At 46.2% G+C, this 15,409-nt stretch overlaps 1 protein-coding gene across 2 annotated transcripts in view; it reads right to left on the bottom strand.

The window, feature by feature from the left end:
• Positions 1-9,751, bottom strand: part of IGFBP2 (insulin like growth factor binding protein 2) — a 35,784-nt gene extending 26,033 nt beyond the window's left edge. The window contains exon 1 of one of the 2 annotated variants that reach the window (XM_041473410.1): positions 9,704-9,751. Coding sequence is in view for 1 of the 2 variants with exons in the window: in XM_041473409.1 (XP_041329343.1) it covers positions 9,617-9,659 (43 nt within the window). In the remaining variant the exon portion in view is untranslated. The other variant, XM_041473409.1, reaches the window with a different exon arrangement.
• Positions 9,752-15,409: the final 5,658 nt, after the last annotated feature.

Genomic DNA, 15,409 nt, shown 5'->3' with positions numbered 1-15,409 from the left:
GGTGCATCTTTTTTTTTTCCTTCCTCCCTCACAGAAAAAGAATCAGCAATTTTGGAGAAGTGATTTGCATTTTCTCAACCCAATCATTATTCATATCAAAGAGGTGTACGTGCCAAAACACATGTGAGCCTAGGCATGTAAGAAAGAGGCAACAGCAGTCTGCAACTTGCCCTTGAGAAACATCAGGCAGTAATAAGCTATTCATTCATAGTGCTGCTCCCAGGCAGTGAACAGTTTCAGAAGGGCCAAGATTTGGTCCTGAAGGAAGTGTAAGACCCTGGGAGCAAAGGTCAGTCTCCTAGAAGTGATAAATCTAGCTCTTCACCTGAGCCACTTGATCAAATGCTATTGTTACAACTTCAAATCAGTGTGTTGACCTGAGGTCCCTCCAGGACAACAGAGCCCCAGTATGCAATTTTCTCTATAGGCTGATTTAGAGATAATCTTGTCTCCTAAAGACTTTTTCATCAAAGAACAACACTCAGGCTCCAGGGGAAAGGATGAGCATCCCTAATCTCACTGCTTCATGACTGGATTAGGCAATCTAGATCTTCAGGTCCAGAAGCTGAAGCTGAACTCCCTCAAATCCACCTGCTCCTGCTGAACATCCTGAGGCCTGGCTGATTTAAAGACTGAAATAAGCAGCCACACGATGAAGTCCTCCAGCCCTGAGCCTTTGCTCTCCATAAATTCATCACAGTTTATAAATTCTCTGAAATCAACACTGCACCATCACAATGCTTAGCCCTTGTTTGTTCCACAGTGAATAACATAACTCCAGTGTTGGGCAACTTGACTTGCAAAAATCCAGACTGTCTGCTCCTCCCACCCTAAGGAATGCTCTTGCCTTCTCTCCATTGTATGGTCTGGATGGCCATGGGTTTGGAAGGAGGACAAAGCAAAACAAAGGGACACTACAGCAGTTTAAGACAGCAGCCTGGTCTCTCACACTGCCATATCACCTCAGCTGGTTATAATCTCCTCCACAAAATGAAATAACAAGAGAATGACTAATGACTGGAAGATGAGTGTGCCTTGCTGAGGCAACACAGCAGGGCAAAGGACCATTGCCAAGAGCAGTGAGAATCTTATTTCAGTGCTTCCATGAATACAGCTGCCATTTCCCTATCTCCCCAGCTCCCAGCATGTCTTCGGAATGCTGCTGTGATGAAAAGGAAAAATCCTGTCCTGCTCTTCCACCAATTAATGCCTCCAGATCACCTTAGTTGCTCTGAACCCATTTTCTCTTAATGAGCTAGGCCAGCCTGATCTTTGTCCCCCACAGCTGTTCACAAGCACCTATAAGAGATCTCTCAAGCACCCAGAGAAAGCAGCATGAACAGGATCAGCCAGGAAATCCCCAGATGGCCCAAGGGGAGGGAAAAAAGGCTGCATGATGCAACCTTGTACCCAAGTAAACCTGCCCTAACCAGTTCCCATCCAGGGTAGTTTCTTCCCAGGGCAAATTAATTTCTTCCCGAGACAGCTGTTTGTTCATGTGCAGATGTCCAGAGGCAACTGCCTCCTTGCCTCGTCTCCACCACTTATGCCACATCATCAATTATATTTCATGTTATTTCACTCCTTGCTTTGAGCAACACAGCTCTTGTTGCAGGTAAGGACACACTTCCCCCTCTTTGTTTCCCCATCTCAGACCTTCATTTTGTCTTCTGAGAGCAATATTAACTTCTGACAGACCCTGTTCTTCCTTACATTCTGATGGGAAAAATAAAGCAGTAGTTCAAACCCATTCCACCATCAGAATTCCCACATGGAACCTCTGGGGACTACACTTGCTGCAGCAGCTTAGTCTGAACTTCAGGGTTGTGTTGTGCTTCATTTTCAAGAAACACTTGGAGAAAGGGAACTGGGCTCAGGGAGCTGGGGAAGGAATCAGGAAAGTCTGACAGACATCAACCTGCCATCAGCAGGGGCGTAAGCAACATCTTTCAGAGGTTGCAAACAATAGGAAAGAAAAGGCTTGACAAACCAGAAAGAAACAATTGCATTAAAATGTCAAGATTTTGACCAAAATAATCTTGAATTGGGGGAGGATGAGGCCAGCTTAAAATGTCAAGATTTTGATCAAAATGCTCTTGAATTGGGGGGAGGATGAGGCCAGCTTTAACTTCTCTTCTGCCCAAAATGACAATGGACTGGAGGATTCTCCAGGGAGCAGAACAAGAACACTCCCCTTCTGTTCAGGGGTCTGGCATGGAGGAATTCTTTCCATTTGGCTTTCCAACATCAAATTTGTAGTATTTTAAGTACAAAAATTAAAAGCATCTCTGCCAATTTTCATTAAATGAGTAACAAATAGTTTGAATGGCTCCGAAGATTATTATACCAGGCATGAGATGACTGAAACATGGGAAATGTCACCACTTATGTTTAAAAAAAACACACTGAAAAAAATCATCCATAGGACCTGACTCCCACAGTCAGTCTAGAGACTGACAAGTGACTACACATTTGCTCACCACCAAATCTTGTCCAGCCTAGCATGGAAATACCCAGAGACACAGGCTAGAAAATCTGCGGGTGCCAGACAGCATCTGTGTGCCACTGCAGCTGGACAAGGCAGAGGAAGAAAAAGCACTTGGCACATCCTAATGATGGTGCAAGACAAGCCAGTAAGTCTTCAGTGATTGTCTCCCTTCTAAAAGACCTAAAGCCCACAGGAAACACCAAACACAAGGTTCCCCTTCCAGTGTCCCCTGCTTTATCTCCTCACAGTCACTGTAGAGTGTGTGACCTTCACGAGGGCAGCACAGACAATGCTCATCCCAGAATAAGATCCAGGGAGGGACAGAATACAGACATCTCTGCAACAGAGCCTCAGTAACTCTCATCTCCCAGATCCTGAAACAGTGACTAATTAGAAACATCTTTAAATCCCCAGCTGGGAAGGTGACTGAAAAGAGACAAAACATAAGGATGATGATGATATGTGCAAGTGCTGTTACTTGTTATCGACTCAAAATGTTGACAGCAGCTCTTAGCGAGCACGCACCAGTGAATAGTTTACATGCATTAATTCTCTCTTAAAAACCATGTGTTTAACCCTCATCAGAGACAGCACTTCTCCATTCCACATGAAACCTCAGGAATTGCCAAAATTATTTAATGCCCTAGCAAACAAGAGCTCTTGGAAGTGATAATCATACCCCTCTTGCCCACACGTGACTCTCAAGGTCTGCTTCTCATGCTCTACAGTTTCCAGATGGGACCCATCAGCAAGCTATCAATTGCCCCTTACATGCAGATGAACAGGTAATTAGTTAAATGACCTAATTAATATTAATACACTTGAGTGATATAACTAAGAAAGCTTGATTTTTAAGGAGTTTTATGTATCTTTCCTGAGAGTGTGCTTGTGAGTACATTGCTGCTTCTCTGATGTCTAATACTGGCTAAGTTTCTGCTTCAACCCCTTAGGTGACATGAACAAGGTAACAGTCCTACCACCCAGCAACTATTTCCATAAAAGCCATAGGAAACCGGTATCTTAGAGCTCAATCCCTCAACTGAATTTTCCGGTTCAAAAGTTTTCAGGGTAGCCATAGAGACAAAGATAATCCACACGTGCCCACACACAGGCTCATTTGGAAGAAAGCCAGGCTCAAAATGGGACAGGCAGTGCATTGCTTTAAAGCAAGAAAAAGAAGTCTTTCCTGAGTGCAAGAGCCAAACAAGGACCATGTTTGCACTTTACTGCCCAGATGTCCTCTCAACAGAGTAATATGGCATGGCACACTGTAGAGGCAAAAGGAGAAAGACCTGCACTTTGACTGGCATCAGATGCTCTGGAAGCATGAAGTATGCATTCATATGATAGGGATTAAAAAAAAAAAAAAAAAAAAAAAAAAAAAGAAGAAGGTAAGATTTCGAAGTTTTAAAGGGTAGGGGAGAGACAAAGAACGGGCACAGTGAACTCAGCCTCATAAAACACATGCATGCACTCGCCTGCACCAAGCGGGGACGTGGAGCGCTCCGCTGCCAGGTCCTGGAGCAGCACAGGGGATCCTGCCCTCCCCATCCCCGGGGCTCAGGCGGTGGCACAAACAAGCAGGGACAGACACGTTACGGAGCAGCCCCAGGGAAGCACAGAGCCAGTTGCTCACTCTCAAAGCCTGCGGGCAAGGCTTGCTCAGCGCCTGCCTGCAGCTGCTGCACAAGGGGAGCCAGGGATGCGGCCCCTGCGCGCTCAGCATCCCACAGCACCCCACACACAGGAATGGGATGTTCTGCCCCAGCCACCGTCCAGGCCACGAGGTGTTCCTGTATCGCCGTGACTCCAGCACATCACACATGGAGGAAACCCAGGGAGAGGGCTGGATCAAGCAGGAGAAATGAAGCTTGAATTCACTTAAAGTAATTTTAGGACCCATACGAAATACAGCAGGCCCAGGGGACCTTTCTGGCTGGCTGGGCCGGCCTCACCACAGCTGAGGAATTCAGGGGTACCTTCTGCAGCAAAGAACTCCTTCCAACTCCAGTGTCTGCCAGTAGCAACGTTTGCCCCTGTGCCACATTACCCAGGAGACCATTGAACCAGTTACTAATTCAAATATTCCACAAGTTTTCTGCTCTGCTCAGGTTGGGCCAGCTTTCAAGGAATATTGTCAAGGCAGATATATCCCTTAAAAATCCCCACCACACACATCACACCTCCAACCTGAACCCTTCAAAAAGTGAGAGAAAGAGAGGAAAGGAAAAAGCTGTGTCAGGATGGAGGACACAGCATGAAGGGTGCAAGCACAGGCACATCAGCAGCTCCTGGGAAAGAGGAGGGGGCTGAAACACAGCCCAGACCTGCTGCTTAGCAGCTGGGATTTAACACTTATTGCAGCAAGAGAAATTAGTAACAGAAATCAGCACAGAGAAGGATGGGGGGGCCAGGTTCAATGCAGGCCTGCACCAAAGGAGAGCAACAAAAGTGGTCTTCAGGGAAGTGTTGGTTGGGTTTGTTATATTTTGTTTTATATTTTTTTGGGAATAGATCTTCATACTCCTGATCACAGTCCCAGGAGTGTTTACCCTCCCTTAGATCTTCTTATTCCATCTTGGTGCATCTCCAAGGCATGAACACCCTGGAAACATGAACAGCAAGTGAATTTTTATTATTTTCTCTGCTGGGGCTCCTAGGGATTTGAAAGAAAATGGCTTTGTTAATGGCAACAGCTAGCTTTATCAGCTGTAATTCCTATCGCTGATCCAAACAGAATATTATGAATGGGAGGAGTAAAATGAAAATCCACATCCCACAAACACTTGCCTCACTAAACATGCTGGTGCTGTTCAGGCATCTCCCACTGCATGGCTCCTTCAGCACAAGACCACCCCATTGACCCATTCTCCCCTGGGGAGAGGGGAGGGGGCAACATGTGACAGTGACTGTGAGACCTCAGGAGCCATACTCACCATTTTTGCAGGACAACCCCATCCCCATGCTCCTGTTGCAGATCCTCTGCAAACACCAGGTTCTGCAGGGAGAGTGAGTGGACCGGAGGAGCCTTCCCTGCCATCCCACCTAGGTGCACATTCATGAACTCCCTGAGAGCAGCAGTGGTGCAAGACTGCTCTCTACTCTTATCTCGAACCACAAGCCTTTATTTCTATTTTCTCTCCCCCGTCCAGCTGAGGAGGGGAGCCATGGAGCAGCTTTAGTAGGCACCTGGCATCCAGCCAGGACCAACCCACCACAGATGTGCAGCACACGCAGGCTCCTCTCTAAAATTTAACTGGTGCCAACAGTAGCTCATGTTCCTGTTGAAGGTGGCAGAGCTCCCTACATCAGGATGAGCAGTGAACACCTCCATCCCACATCTGAAATTGTTTGAGAAAAATGAAACATTAGCTCAGCTACCACCCATCTGAGCAGATACGCATGAAGTGAAGGCTCCTGAGATTTTCCCCAGTACCTGTGCACTTCAGTCACACTTCAGGTTGTGACTGCAGAGGATCACACAGTCCTCCGCTTCCAAGATTTCTTCCTGCAAGGAATGTGAACCACTTTGTGGCTTTCCCACACAGATGAAGGGAGGAAAGCCAAGACACCAAGCAACCACAGGCTCTCAGAAAAGAATTCATGATGAAAAATGATGGTGGCTTTTCCTCTCAGAAGGTGTGACCTTAAACTGGGAAGAATCTAGAACTTCATTGTGCACTGCAACACCTCACTCCATGAAGGGCTGCTGGATCAGGACTACACCTACACATTAGAACTCTTGCTAAAGCATGTCAGTCAATGAAGAGACTCAGCAGGAGCCTAGTTAGGCTGGTGGACAAAAGGGAGGAGGCAGGGAAAAACTGTGACAAATTGAAAATTCATCGTGAATTGCGTAACTGCATGAATAATTCCTTTCACGCCAAAAGAGATTCCTGCAAAAGAGGTAGCTTGAAGTAGGTCCCTCAGCTCCATTTAATGAAAGAGCTCCCAGACAGATGGCTGGTTTGGGTATTTGGTTTTTTTTGTGGAGTTTTTTGGTTTTAACAAAAAAATAAAATAAAACAGAACCAAAACCAAACTCAACTGCAAGATGCAGCTGATCTTCTATCAGCAGAGAAGAGCTGGTGGAACCAACCAAACAGTTGATACTGATAGGTTTCCCCACCCTGGCAGGACAAGAATTTGCTCAAAATGCAAAGATTCTCATTCACTTTTGCTAGAGACAATTTTTCACTTGTGAAAACAATAGAAGAGATGCTCATCAGGGGGAGGAAGGAAGATATGAAAAGTATTTTCTCTAAGTCACTGATGATGCCTCATGTTTTAGTTTTTATGTTTTTCAGATGCTGTACTGCTTTAGTGTGTAGTTCTGAGCTTCATATTAGGGGATCATAAGCTCTCTTCACAGAGTAGGGAGACAAAACAATTCCTTCTCTAGCTGGGGACCAAGGACAAATGATCCAAATCTCAGGTCCAAGAGCATTAACGACAGCAGAATGAAGTGAGAAAAACAAGAAGGGTGGGACTTCATAACCTAAAGCTATAATTGGACAATGAACTGCAATATGCAAATGGACCAGAACTTATAAAAGTGTGAGACCTCGTGACTGTTCATCCATTTTTCTGACCATTTTGGGTTCATCTTGGGTGTAGCCCTGGCTGGGCTCTTGTGCTGCCCAAGGTGTATCCATTAAGGCCTTTTAATAAATACCTACTTTATTCTATAACTCTGTCTAGCCTCTGTTCTACGTCAGCCTTCACAAGGCATCACTGAGACTTATGAAAGCATCAGGAAAGAGGAATTGGTGAAAAAAAGAAAGGGACTGGAAAAAAAGTCCCAGCAGTAAGATATACTTAACTTACTGAGTGTCATGCCCAGAAGGAGGGAAACCCCACATCTAAAACTGCGGGATTCAAATCTGGAATCCAGCTCAGGAAGAGTCCCATCCCCTGCATCTCCCAACTGCCATGAAAGGGTTAGGCTTTTTCCATTTGCCAAATAGAATTCTGAAATAATCTCTTCTGGCCCTTCTTGCAACAAGCAATAGGACAAGGAAATACCCTTAAGCTGTAGCAGGGGAGGTTTAGATTGGATATCAGGGAAACTTTCTTCATAGAAAGGATTACCAAACATTGGAATGGACTGCCCAGGGAAGTGGCGGTGTCACCACTAAAGGTATTTAAAAGATATGGCACTTAGGGACATGGTTTAGTGGAGGACTTGGCAGTTCTGGGTTTATAGTTGAACTCAATGGCCTTTTCCAACCTAAACGATTCCATGATTTTGATGCATAAAGTGCATCATTTCCCAAAGACAGGCATCTCAAGAGCAGTATTGCCAAAGAGCGCATCTTGGCCCTTAAGCACCCACACAGATGCCCTGATGTCTCATGTTCCAGTTGAACCCATGCTGCAGCCTTCCTCTCCAAGTGGACACTAACAGGGCTTTTCTTCCTCTATCTGGTCATTTATTTTTACCAAACTTTGAAGATGAAAATCATTGGTCAGACCTCTGCACCACCCCACCAGCAGGGAGCTGGTCAATGGATCCAAAAACTAGTGGGAAAGAGAAAACCTTTACAGAAAGCCGACTAAAATCCATTCGGTCCTGTGGGATCTTTAGGAGCCAAGCCCACTGGCTTTGGAGCTCCCTCCTTGAATTCCACATATTTTACACTATTTGCCTAAAACCAGATCCCCAACTCTCTGCCAAGCCCTCTTAATCCATCAGCTTTGAGGCCAGGACTGCAGCCCACTCCACAAGTTCCTCCTTTCTTCTTCACAGCCCCAGCTTCTCCTCCTCTTCCCTGAACACCACTCCCACAACTGCTTATTACCCATTTTTTCTCCTTCACCTCAGTTCCCCTTTTCCCTCATGAACATCATGAGCTCTAACTCCCTACCCAGCCAATCTCAGGTCCCATTTTTTTCAGGAGAGCCTATGTATCCACCATGGGCTCCAGGACTAGGCAAGAAGACCAGAGAAAATGACAGGGTGGCAGGCTGGGTAGTTTGTAGGCTGCTGCTTATTGAGAGGGTGGGAGAGCACTGATTCCTTTTTCCCTGTTTGGAGATAGGGATGTGTGAAAGGGGTTCAGGATTGCCTCCTTCTCCTGCCCCTTCATTGGCATAAGCACTTTGGCAGCTCAGTGCTTCACACCCACTCAGGATGGCCCTGAGCACCCACATTCCTAACCAGGAGATGTTGCTCCACATGCTCTCACCCCAGCCCACTCCAGAAAGTGCTCATGTGGCAGAGCCAAGCCTTTGCATCCTCCTGTCCAGCTGGGCTGGGGCGTGAGCAGTGAATCCCACGGCTGGCCCCCAGCTGGGGAGCAGCTGTGCTGTACAAGTGCTGACTCAGGCGTGAGCAACACCAGCACAAGGGCATCGCCTGCCCTTGGCATCCAGGGCTAGACAGCCGGCAGTCTCAGCCCAGAACACGCTCTGCCCTGGTGAATCACACACCAACCCCGGCAAGTCCTTTCAAGACCCATCAGTCACCAGAGGGGAAAAAAATTACATGCACACAAAGTAATTAGAGGTGTAACCCTCTCCCCTCCCTCTGTGCAGGCTTAATGCTTCCTTTGTCCAGGCATGTTTGCCTTGCTAAGTCATGCTTCAGGACAACTTTCTTGACAGAAAACAAAGGTTAATTAATATTAAAAAAAAAAAAAAGGAAGAAAGAAACAAAAAACCACACAGAAGCCCCTCATTAAAATGGCCACCCTCTCAGCACAGCTCTCTACTCACTCTGGTCCTTCTTGGAAACAGAGCACTGACCCATGGCAATGACCCCTGCAAAAAAGCCAAACTGCACACAATCAATTCAGGACCCTGTCCAGTGAAGGAGGGGTGGGAAACCAGCCAGCAGAGCAGATCAGACACACAGCAATGTTCAAACCTGATGGCTGTAATCCACCTCACTCACAGAAATCCCAGACTCACTGACCATTTGCCTCCAGCTAATTCAAAACCTTCTTCTGGCAGCTCGGTGGCAACACATCCTGTGACCTGCTGTAGCTCTGCTATCCCCTGCACCAGCAGCTCTGAGGAGTACATTACAGAAGAAGGGATAACAACTCCACAGATACAGATATTCTGCTCCCATCCCTCCTCACCTAAGCAGCTGAAACCACATCAAAGTCACTTCCAATTTATCACCTGCATTATCAAATGCTTCACCTCCACGGTGGAAGTCCCTCATTACAGCACACACATGAGAAAAGCAGGTACAAGTCTGCTTCAAACCTGCACTCTCCAAGTATAAAAATATCTCTTCCACGTACTCCTCCAGTTCACCTCGGACACACATAAGCACTTCTGATCCAGTTGGCTCAAGAGAGGTGGTGAAAGCACACATGCACACGCATGCTCACCAGCCAGCTCATTAAATCTAATTAGACAGTCTTCCACAGGGAATTTTGAAATTCATATCCAGCAATTACTGTGTCCTGTTCTTTCCTCAACCCTCTGGATGTGTGAGCATGATTATTCACCACATGAAAAATAAAAATTAATATGAAACTTCAGAGAGTTGCCATATGTGCACATTATCAGAGGTGCACTGTAATTTAATCAGTATTCCCGCTTAGAGACGAATATGGTGGCAGCACCACAGGGAAACAACACTCAAGCCTCAGCTTTGGATCCAAATGTCTCCAAGGAACTGACAATATGGAATCATAAGTTTTCCTCAGTAACTTTATAAAAAATTTGTCCTGCTGACATTCTGGTGTGTAAGGTGTGAAGCCACACGTGCACAAGACCACCAGCAATGATGAAGATAACTAAGCCAAAGTGCAAAGGGACTGATCATTGTTGGACTCAAGGAAAATGTAACAGTCATTTCTGTGTGTGTCCAGAATAGGAAAACTGTAGTTTAGGAATAGGCAAATTTGTAGTCCTTCTCTCCAAAACCCTGCACAGGATCTACCTCACCAGCAGCAACAGTTGCAGCCTGACCATGCTCAAGGAGCAGCTTTACTTGATGCCACAGAGCCATCAGCCTAGGGAGCCCAGGGAGCCAGCACAGCCCTTCTGCCATGGTGCAACAGGATCATCCCATGCAGCCACATCAATGCACACAGACATTTCAGTGCACACACGGGGTACAAGTGGCCGTGTGTCTGTCTGAGCATGCAAACTGCAAATTTCATGTCAGCCACTGAAGACAGAACACAGAAGTGACAGCACAAAAGCCACCAAAACTCTGTTCAGCAAAGAAACTGCCATGATCTTTTTCAGATATACTTTGGATCAAATCCAGCTGCAGGCAAGGATTATGGAAAGGCTCCCCCTGGCCTTCTGGGAGCTGCATATGACCTTCATGTAGATGCACTTGCACAGGGCACAGCTAATTCAGTGCAAGGTTGGCACTACTCAGTGAGTTTGCAAGCTCAGCTAGTGAACCCAAAGGGTTTGCAATTTCCATAAAGCAAGTTTTTTCACCCTTGCTCTTTCATGTCTTAAAGACACACAGAAAGGGAAAAAAAAAAAAGCCAACAAACAAAAATCCAACCATAACACTAACAAAAAAAAAAAAAAAAAACAAACCCTCCAACCTTAAAGCAGAAAAAATTATGGAATACAATATTATGGATACAACCATAATTTATATGGATGAATGATGACTATTCATAGCATCTGCCTTTGTTTTTCTTGCTGATTGAGCATCTAACTTAGATTCCTACTGTTGACAGAATTGCAAATCCTAAAACCTACAGGATGACAAGTATCCATCTAGGGTTAGTGCACAAAGCTACCCTGACCAAGCTGCTTAGATTTAATGATTATTCTAATAGTAGAATTTTGTCAGAGAAACTACAGTTTCAATTTTAAAAAAACATGAGAAATTAACTGTGAACTGCAGCACACAAAGTTAGCGAATAGCTGTCAAAACAAGAATAAAAACCACAAAAAAAACCACACCCAAAACATTTTCACCAGTAAGATCCTTCAGAAGATCAAGATTCCAGCAAATTCATCCAGCCAGTAAGTGACAGAAGGAAACTGTACTAAAAAAAGAAAAAAAAAAAAACCCAACCAGTTTTCCATAAGTTTTGTGACTTTACATTAGATGACTTTTTGTTGCTCACAATCAGAAACAGCAGTGATATACTTCCAACGTTTTTCTATTTTGGTCTGAAAATTGGGAATTATAGTAAAGATTTTTAATAAAAGGAGAACCTGTAAAAATTGAGACACAATGCAACTAAATGCTTAGCTGTATTACAAAACTGGTTTTGCTCCATAAAAGTGTTGTTTCAACAAGAAAAATAAAAGATAATAAGACATTTATTCTGGCTACTGAAAAATACAGATGTTAGTCCTAGATCATATCCTGTTCCAAACAAAAGCTAAGGGAGGGGAAAAAACTTTTCAAAACTATTGGAGTCACAACAGCTTTTTCACAGAGACAGAGAGAAGCAACTTGAATATAAATAAGTGTCCAAAATAGGTCAGCACTCTTTTCTTGGCCACTGAAGTCTGATACTTTTCACTTGAGGTTATCCTGGCCGGTGGTGGCACACACTGCAGGGACAGAGGCCAGACACAGCCCCGAGCTCGCAGTGCCCAGCACAGCCCCGCAGCGAGCACTGCCCGAGCCCTGCCAGGCACCACCAGTGCCCACACACTCTGTGGCAGTGCCTGCGTTCTCCCAAGCGGAGTTGTTTCCAACCAGCCCTCACTCCCCTCCAGGAGTGAGAAAATGCTCTGTGTGCACAGTTTTGACCCCATCAAGCAAGAGGTGTAGTAGGTAAGAGACAGGGTGTTTTCCACGGCCCCTATGGAGACCCACCAGCTCCATGCATTCAGCCCTGAGCATCCCAGGCGCTGCCTGGCAGGAAGCTGCTCTCTGGGATTGGGACCTGCACCACCCAGCTACGGTGTGTGGGCAAAGCCACTGGCTTCCCACCAAAGGGTACAGTCCCTTCAACCAATGCAGAAAGCAGTTTTAGACACAAAAATCAGACCATGAGGTGCAGAGCAGCTGTTCATGGGGAAGCTGGTAGGAGCATCAGGCTGCAGAAAAGCCACAGGTTCTCTCTCCCTCTTTAAGGAAAAAAACCGAACAAGTTATTTCTACAGTACTGAGAGGCAAGCCTGCCAGTCCAGCCTCGGCAGCATTCCTGTCTAGCTCGGCTTGTTTACCACCAATAAAAAGCCCATTAGTTGCACAATGCGCCTGTTTAAAATAACTCAAAAAAAAAATCATCACTGGCAAATTAGTAAGACATTAGGACATGCAGACACCTCAGCATGCTGTTATGGAAACCACAGAGGAGTCAGACTTCCCTCAGGAGCTTTTCCCAAGGAAGACAATTCCTAAGATTTCTCTCCCTTTGAGTGGGCCCATCTAACTCTGAAGGGCTTAGGACCCAAATGCAGCAGTCACCCACTCAACTGAACCAGGGTTTCCAATCGAGTGACTTCCAGAGAAAGTAAATTTACCAGGCTCAAATGCTGCTGGTTTGCACTAATGAGAGCACAAGGTCCTCCCTCACACAGGGGCAGCCAGCAGAGAAGGCTGCAATGGCCTGCAGCATCCCCATAACTTCACACCCCCAACCAGGGTCTAAACCAGCAGCAGCAACAGCTGCTGACTCAGCACACTCCCCTCCCCAGCCATCAAGAACCCTGTTTGAAAAGCATTGCTCATGTAAAGGCAAAAGGATGCACAGGGTGAATCATAAGCTGCCCTCCTTTAAGGACTGGTCACATAACTGCTAAATAAAAAATAACCAGCTCCCAGCCCAGTCCCTGACCATTCTGCGACACAAACACAAAATCTGTCCTTACTGCCTGCCACACACACCACTGCTCTCCAGCTAAACTAAGCTAAACTAAGCTAAGCTAAGCTAAGCCCACAGCAGCACAGCTCAGACCTTGCAGGCAGGGCACTCAGTGCCTCTTCCCAGCATGGCCTCCAAATTAGTGCAATTCAGGGGTCACTCCAAAGCTCAGCCCAGGGCTCAGGCAGTGGAGAGAGTGGAGGTCTGCCTGGCTTCTCACATGCCTCCTCAAGCACCCAAAACCCAGGACACAAGGGTAAAGGTAGAGAAAGTTCAGGAAGGTACTGCCCTGTGGATTTTAGGCTGAGCTAGAAGAGCTGAGGATTTTTACAGTCGTGTCCGTCTCAGCAAACTCCTCTACATGCTGAGCAACCCCAGGAACTGCTTTAAACTCAAGAGTAATACTGCTTTTCCTCTCGAGTCCAGCCAATTTGCAAGGAGGCTGCCTCAGGGGAATAGCCCAAATTCACAGCATCACCACCAAGATCACCATCAACTAGCCAAGGGAAATTTGAAGACTCCACTTTGCAAGGATGTAACCTGATTTCCTGTCTCTCCACAAAACAGTGGGGTGTCTGTGACTCCTCTGCAACTTCTGCCTTTCCTCCATGTGAGCACATGTGTGAGCCCAGCCATCCCTCTTCTCCGCCCTCAAGAAGAAGCTCCTTTGGGAGCATGCCAAGCAGAGATACTTATCGGGGACACTGCATTTGTGAAACAGGATAAGGATTCCCTTCTGCTGACAAGGGATAAGAGGGGATTTCAAGAACAGCTGCAAATATCCAAAGTGATGATTTAACTTTTCACAATAGAAAACTTTCTCTTCCCGTGCCCACAAAAAGAGAGAATGTATTTTTCAGATAATGCATTCAATCGTCCAGATTTGTATGAATGAAAATGGGATCACACAAACAGGTGAATAAGCACTCAGCTGAAGCCTGGGTGAAAGTATAATCTCTGCATATAAGCAACAAGGACATCCATCACCACAGAGGTTCCTCACTATCTCCATTACCTATGTGACAAACAATTCTGCTACAGAGCCCCCACTCCCCATCTCCAGACTAGAGGACAACAGCTCACACTGACTTACATCCAGGAGAAGAGCTCCTCTCAGCTCAGGAAGGAGAAACAACCAAATCCCACCTAACATATAAATTCAATTGGACTTGATGAACACAACAGAGGAGTTAAGAACTAAAACTAAATTAGTACCCAGTGATTTGGCTGAGTTCATAAGGATGCTCAGTGATTAACTGTGATCACCTCCATCTGGAAATGGATGGGAACCACTCCCCTCCCAGAGTCTCTATTTCTGAAACCTGCATTATGATTTTAAAGCTGCACTCAGGAACAGTTTTCCTACTGCTAACAAGCCCCTTCCACAATGGCTAAACCAGTAATGCCAGCAAGGTTACAGTAAGAAAGAGCTTAACTTATTGAGGTTCCTACCAGATACGTTTTTTAACAAATAACCAAGGAGGATGCTTAAAATCTGACACCACAATGGCCAGTGACCTACTCTGCTCTTCCCTACTGCATCTAATGCATCCAGAACAGTTTTGGGGCAGAGAGCAGGAGAGGTGACTCCACTCCAGCAGATCTCACACCAGCTAAGAGTACCACAATTGTCTGTGCCCTGGTGCTGCCAGGCAGCATGCCAGCACAAACAGCGTGCAGGTGCTCTCGCTGCTTGGACAGCGTCACAAGCACATCCTTGGGGTGGATCCGGGCCATGCCCTGCCAGCCAAGCCACACTCAGCCATCTCTGGTGCTCATGGCCATGGAAACTGAGCGTCAGTTTGCCCTTGTTAGGCTGGTTCGGGGTGCAGGGCCAGCACAGGGGACGTGGGTGAGGGTGCAATCCCCAAGAGTTTGCAATAAAGGAGATCTGTGTGGCAGTCGAGTGTGAGGTCTCCTGGGAACAGCCCTTTTACTGGGCTCCAGATGCTGTGGAGTGATTGCTTATATGAAGGCGGGGGAGGCCTCTTTACTGTTTCTCATTTCCTCTTTTTTTTTTGCTTCCCCCCCCCATTTCCTGGTTTTGTTCAGAAGCACAAGAGAGTCATTCATCATTTTTCTTCCAGCACAAGGAGCGCTCTCACCTCCCCCTCACCCCTAAATCCCTCCCCACCAGGAAAGGGCACGCGTTCTCCAGCCA

The sequence above is a fragment of the Pyrgilauda ruficollis genome, unplaced genomic scaffold (assembly GCF_017590135.1).
Source record: "Pyrgilauda ruficollis isolate IOZ18807 unplaced genomic scaffold, ASM1759013v1 scaffold3, whole genome shotgun sequence".
In the NCBI taxonomy this organism is placed as follows: Eukaryota; Metazoa; Chordata; class Aves; order Passeriformes; family Passeridae; genus Pyrgilauda; species Pyrgilauda ruficollis.
Note: the sequence above shows the minus strand (reverse complement) of the source record. Positions and strands in the feature narration are given on the sequence as shown.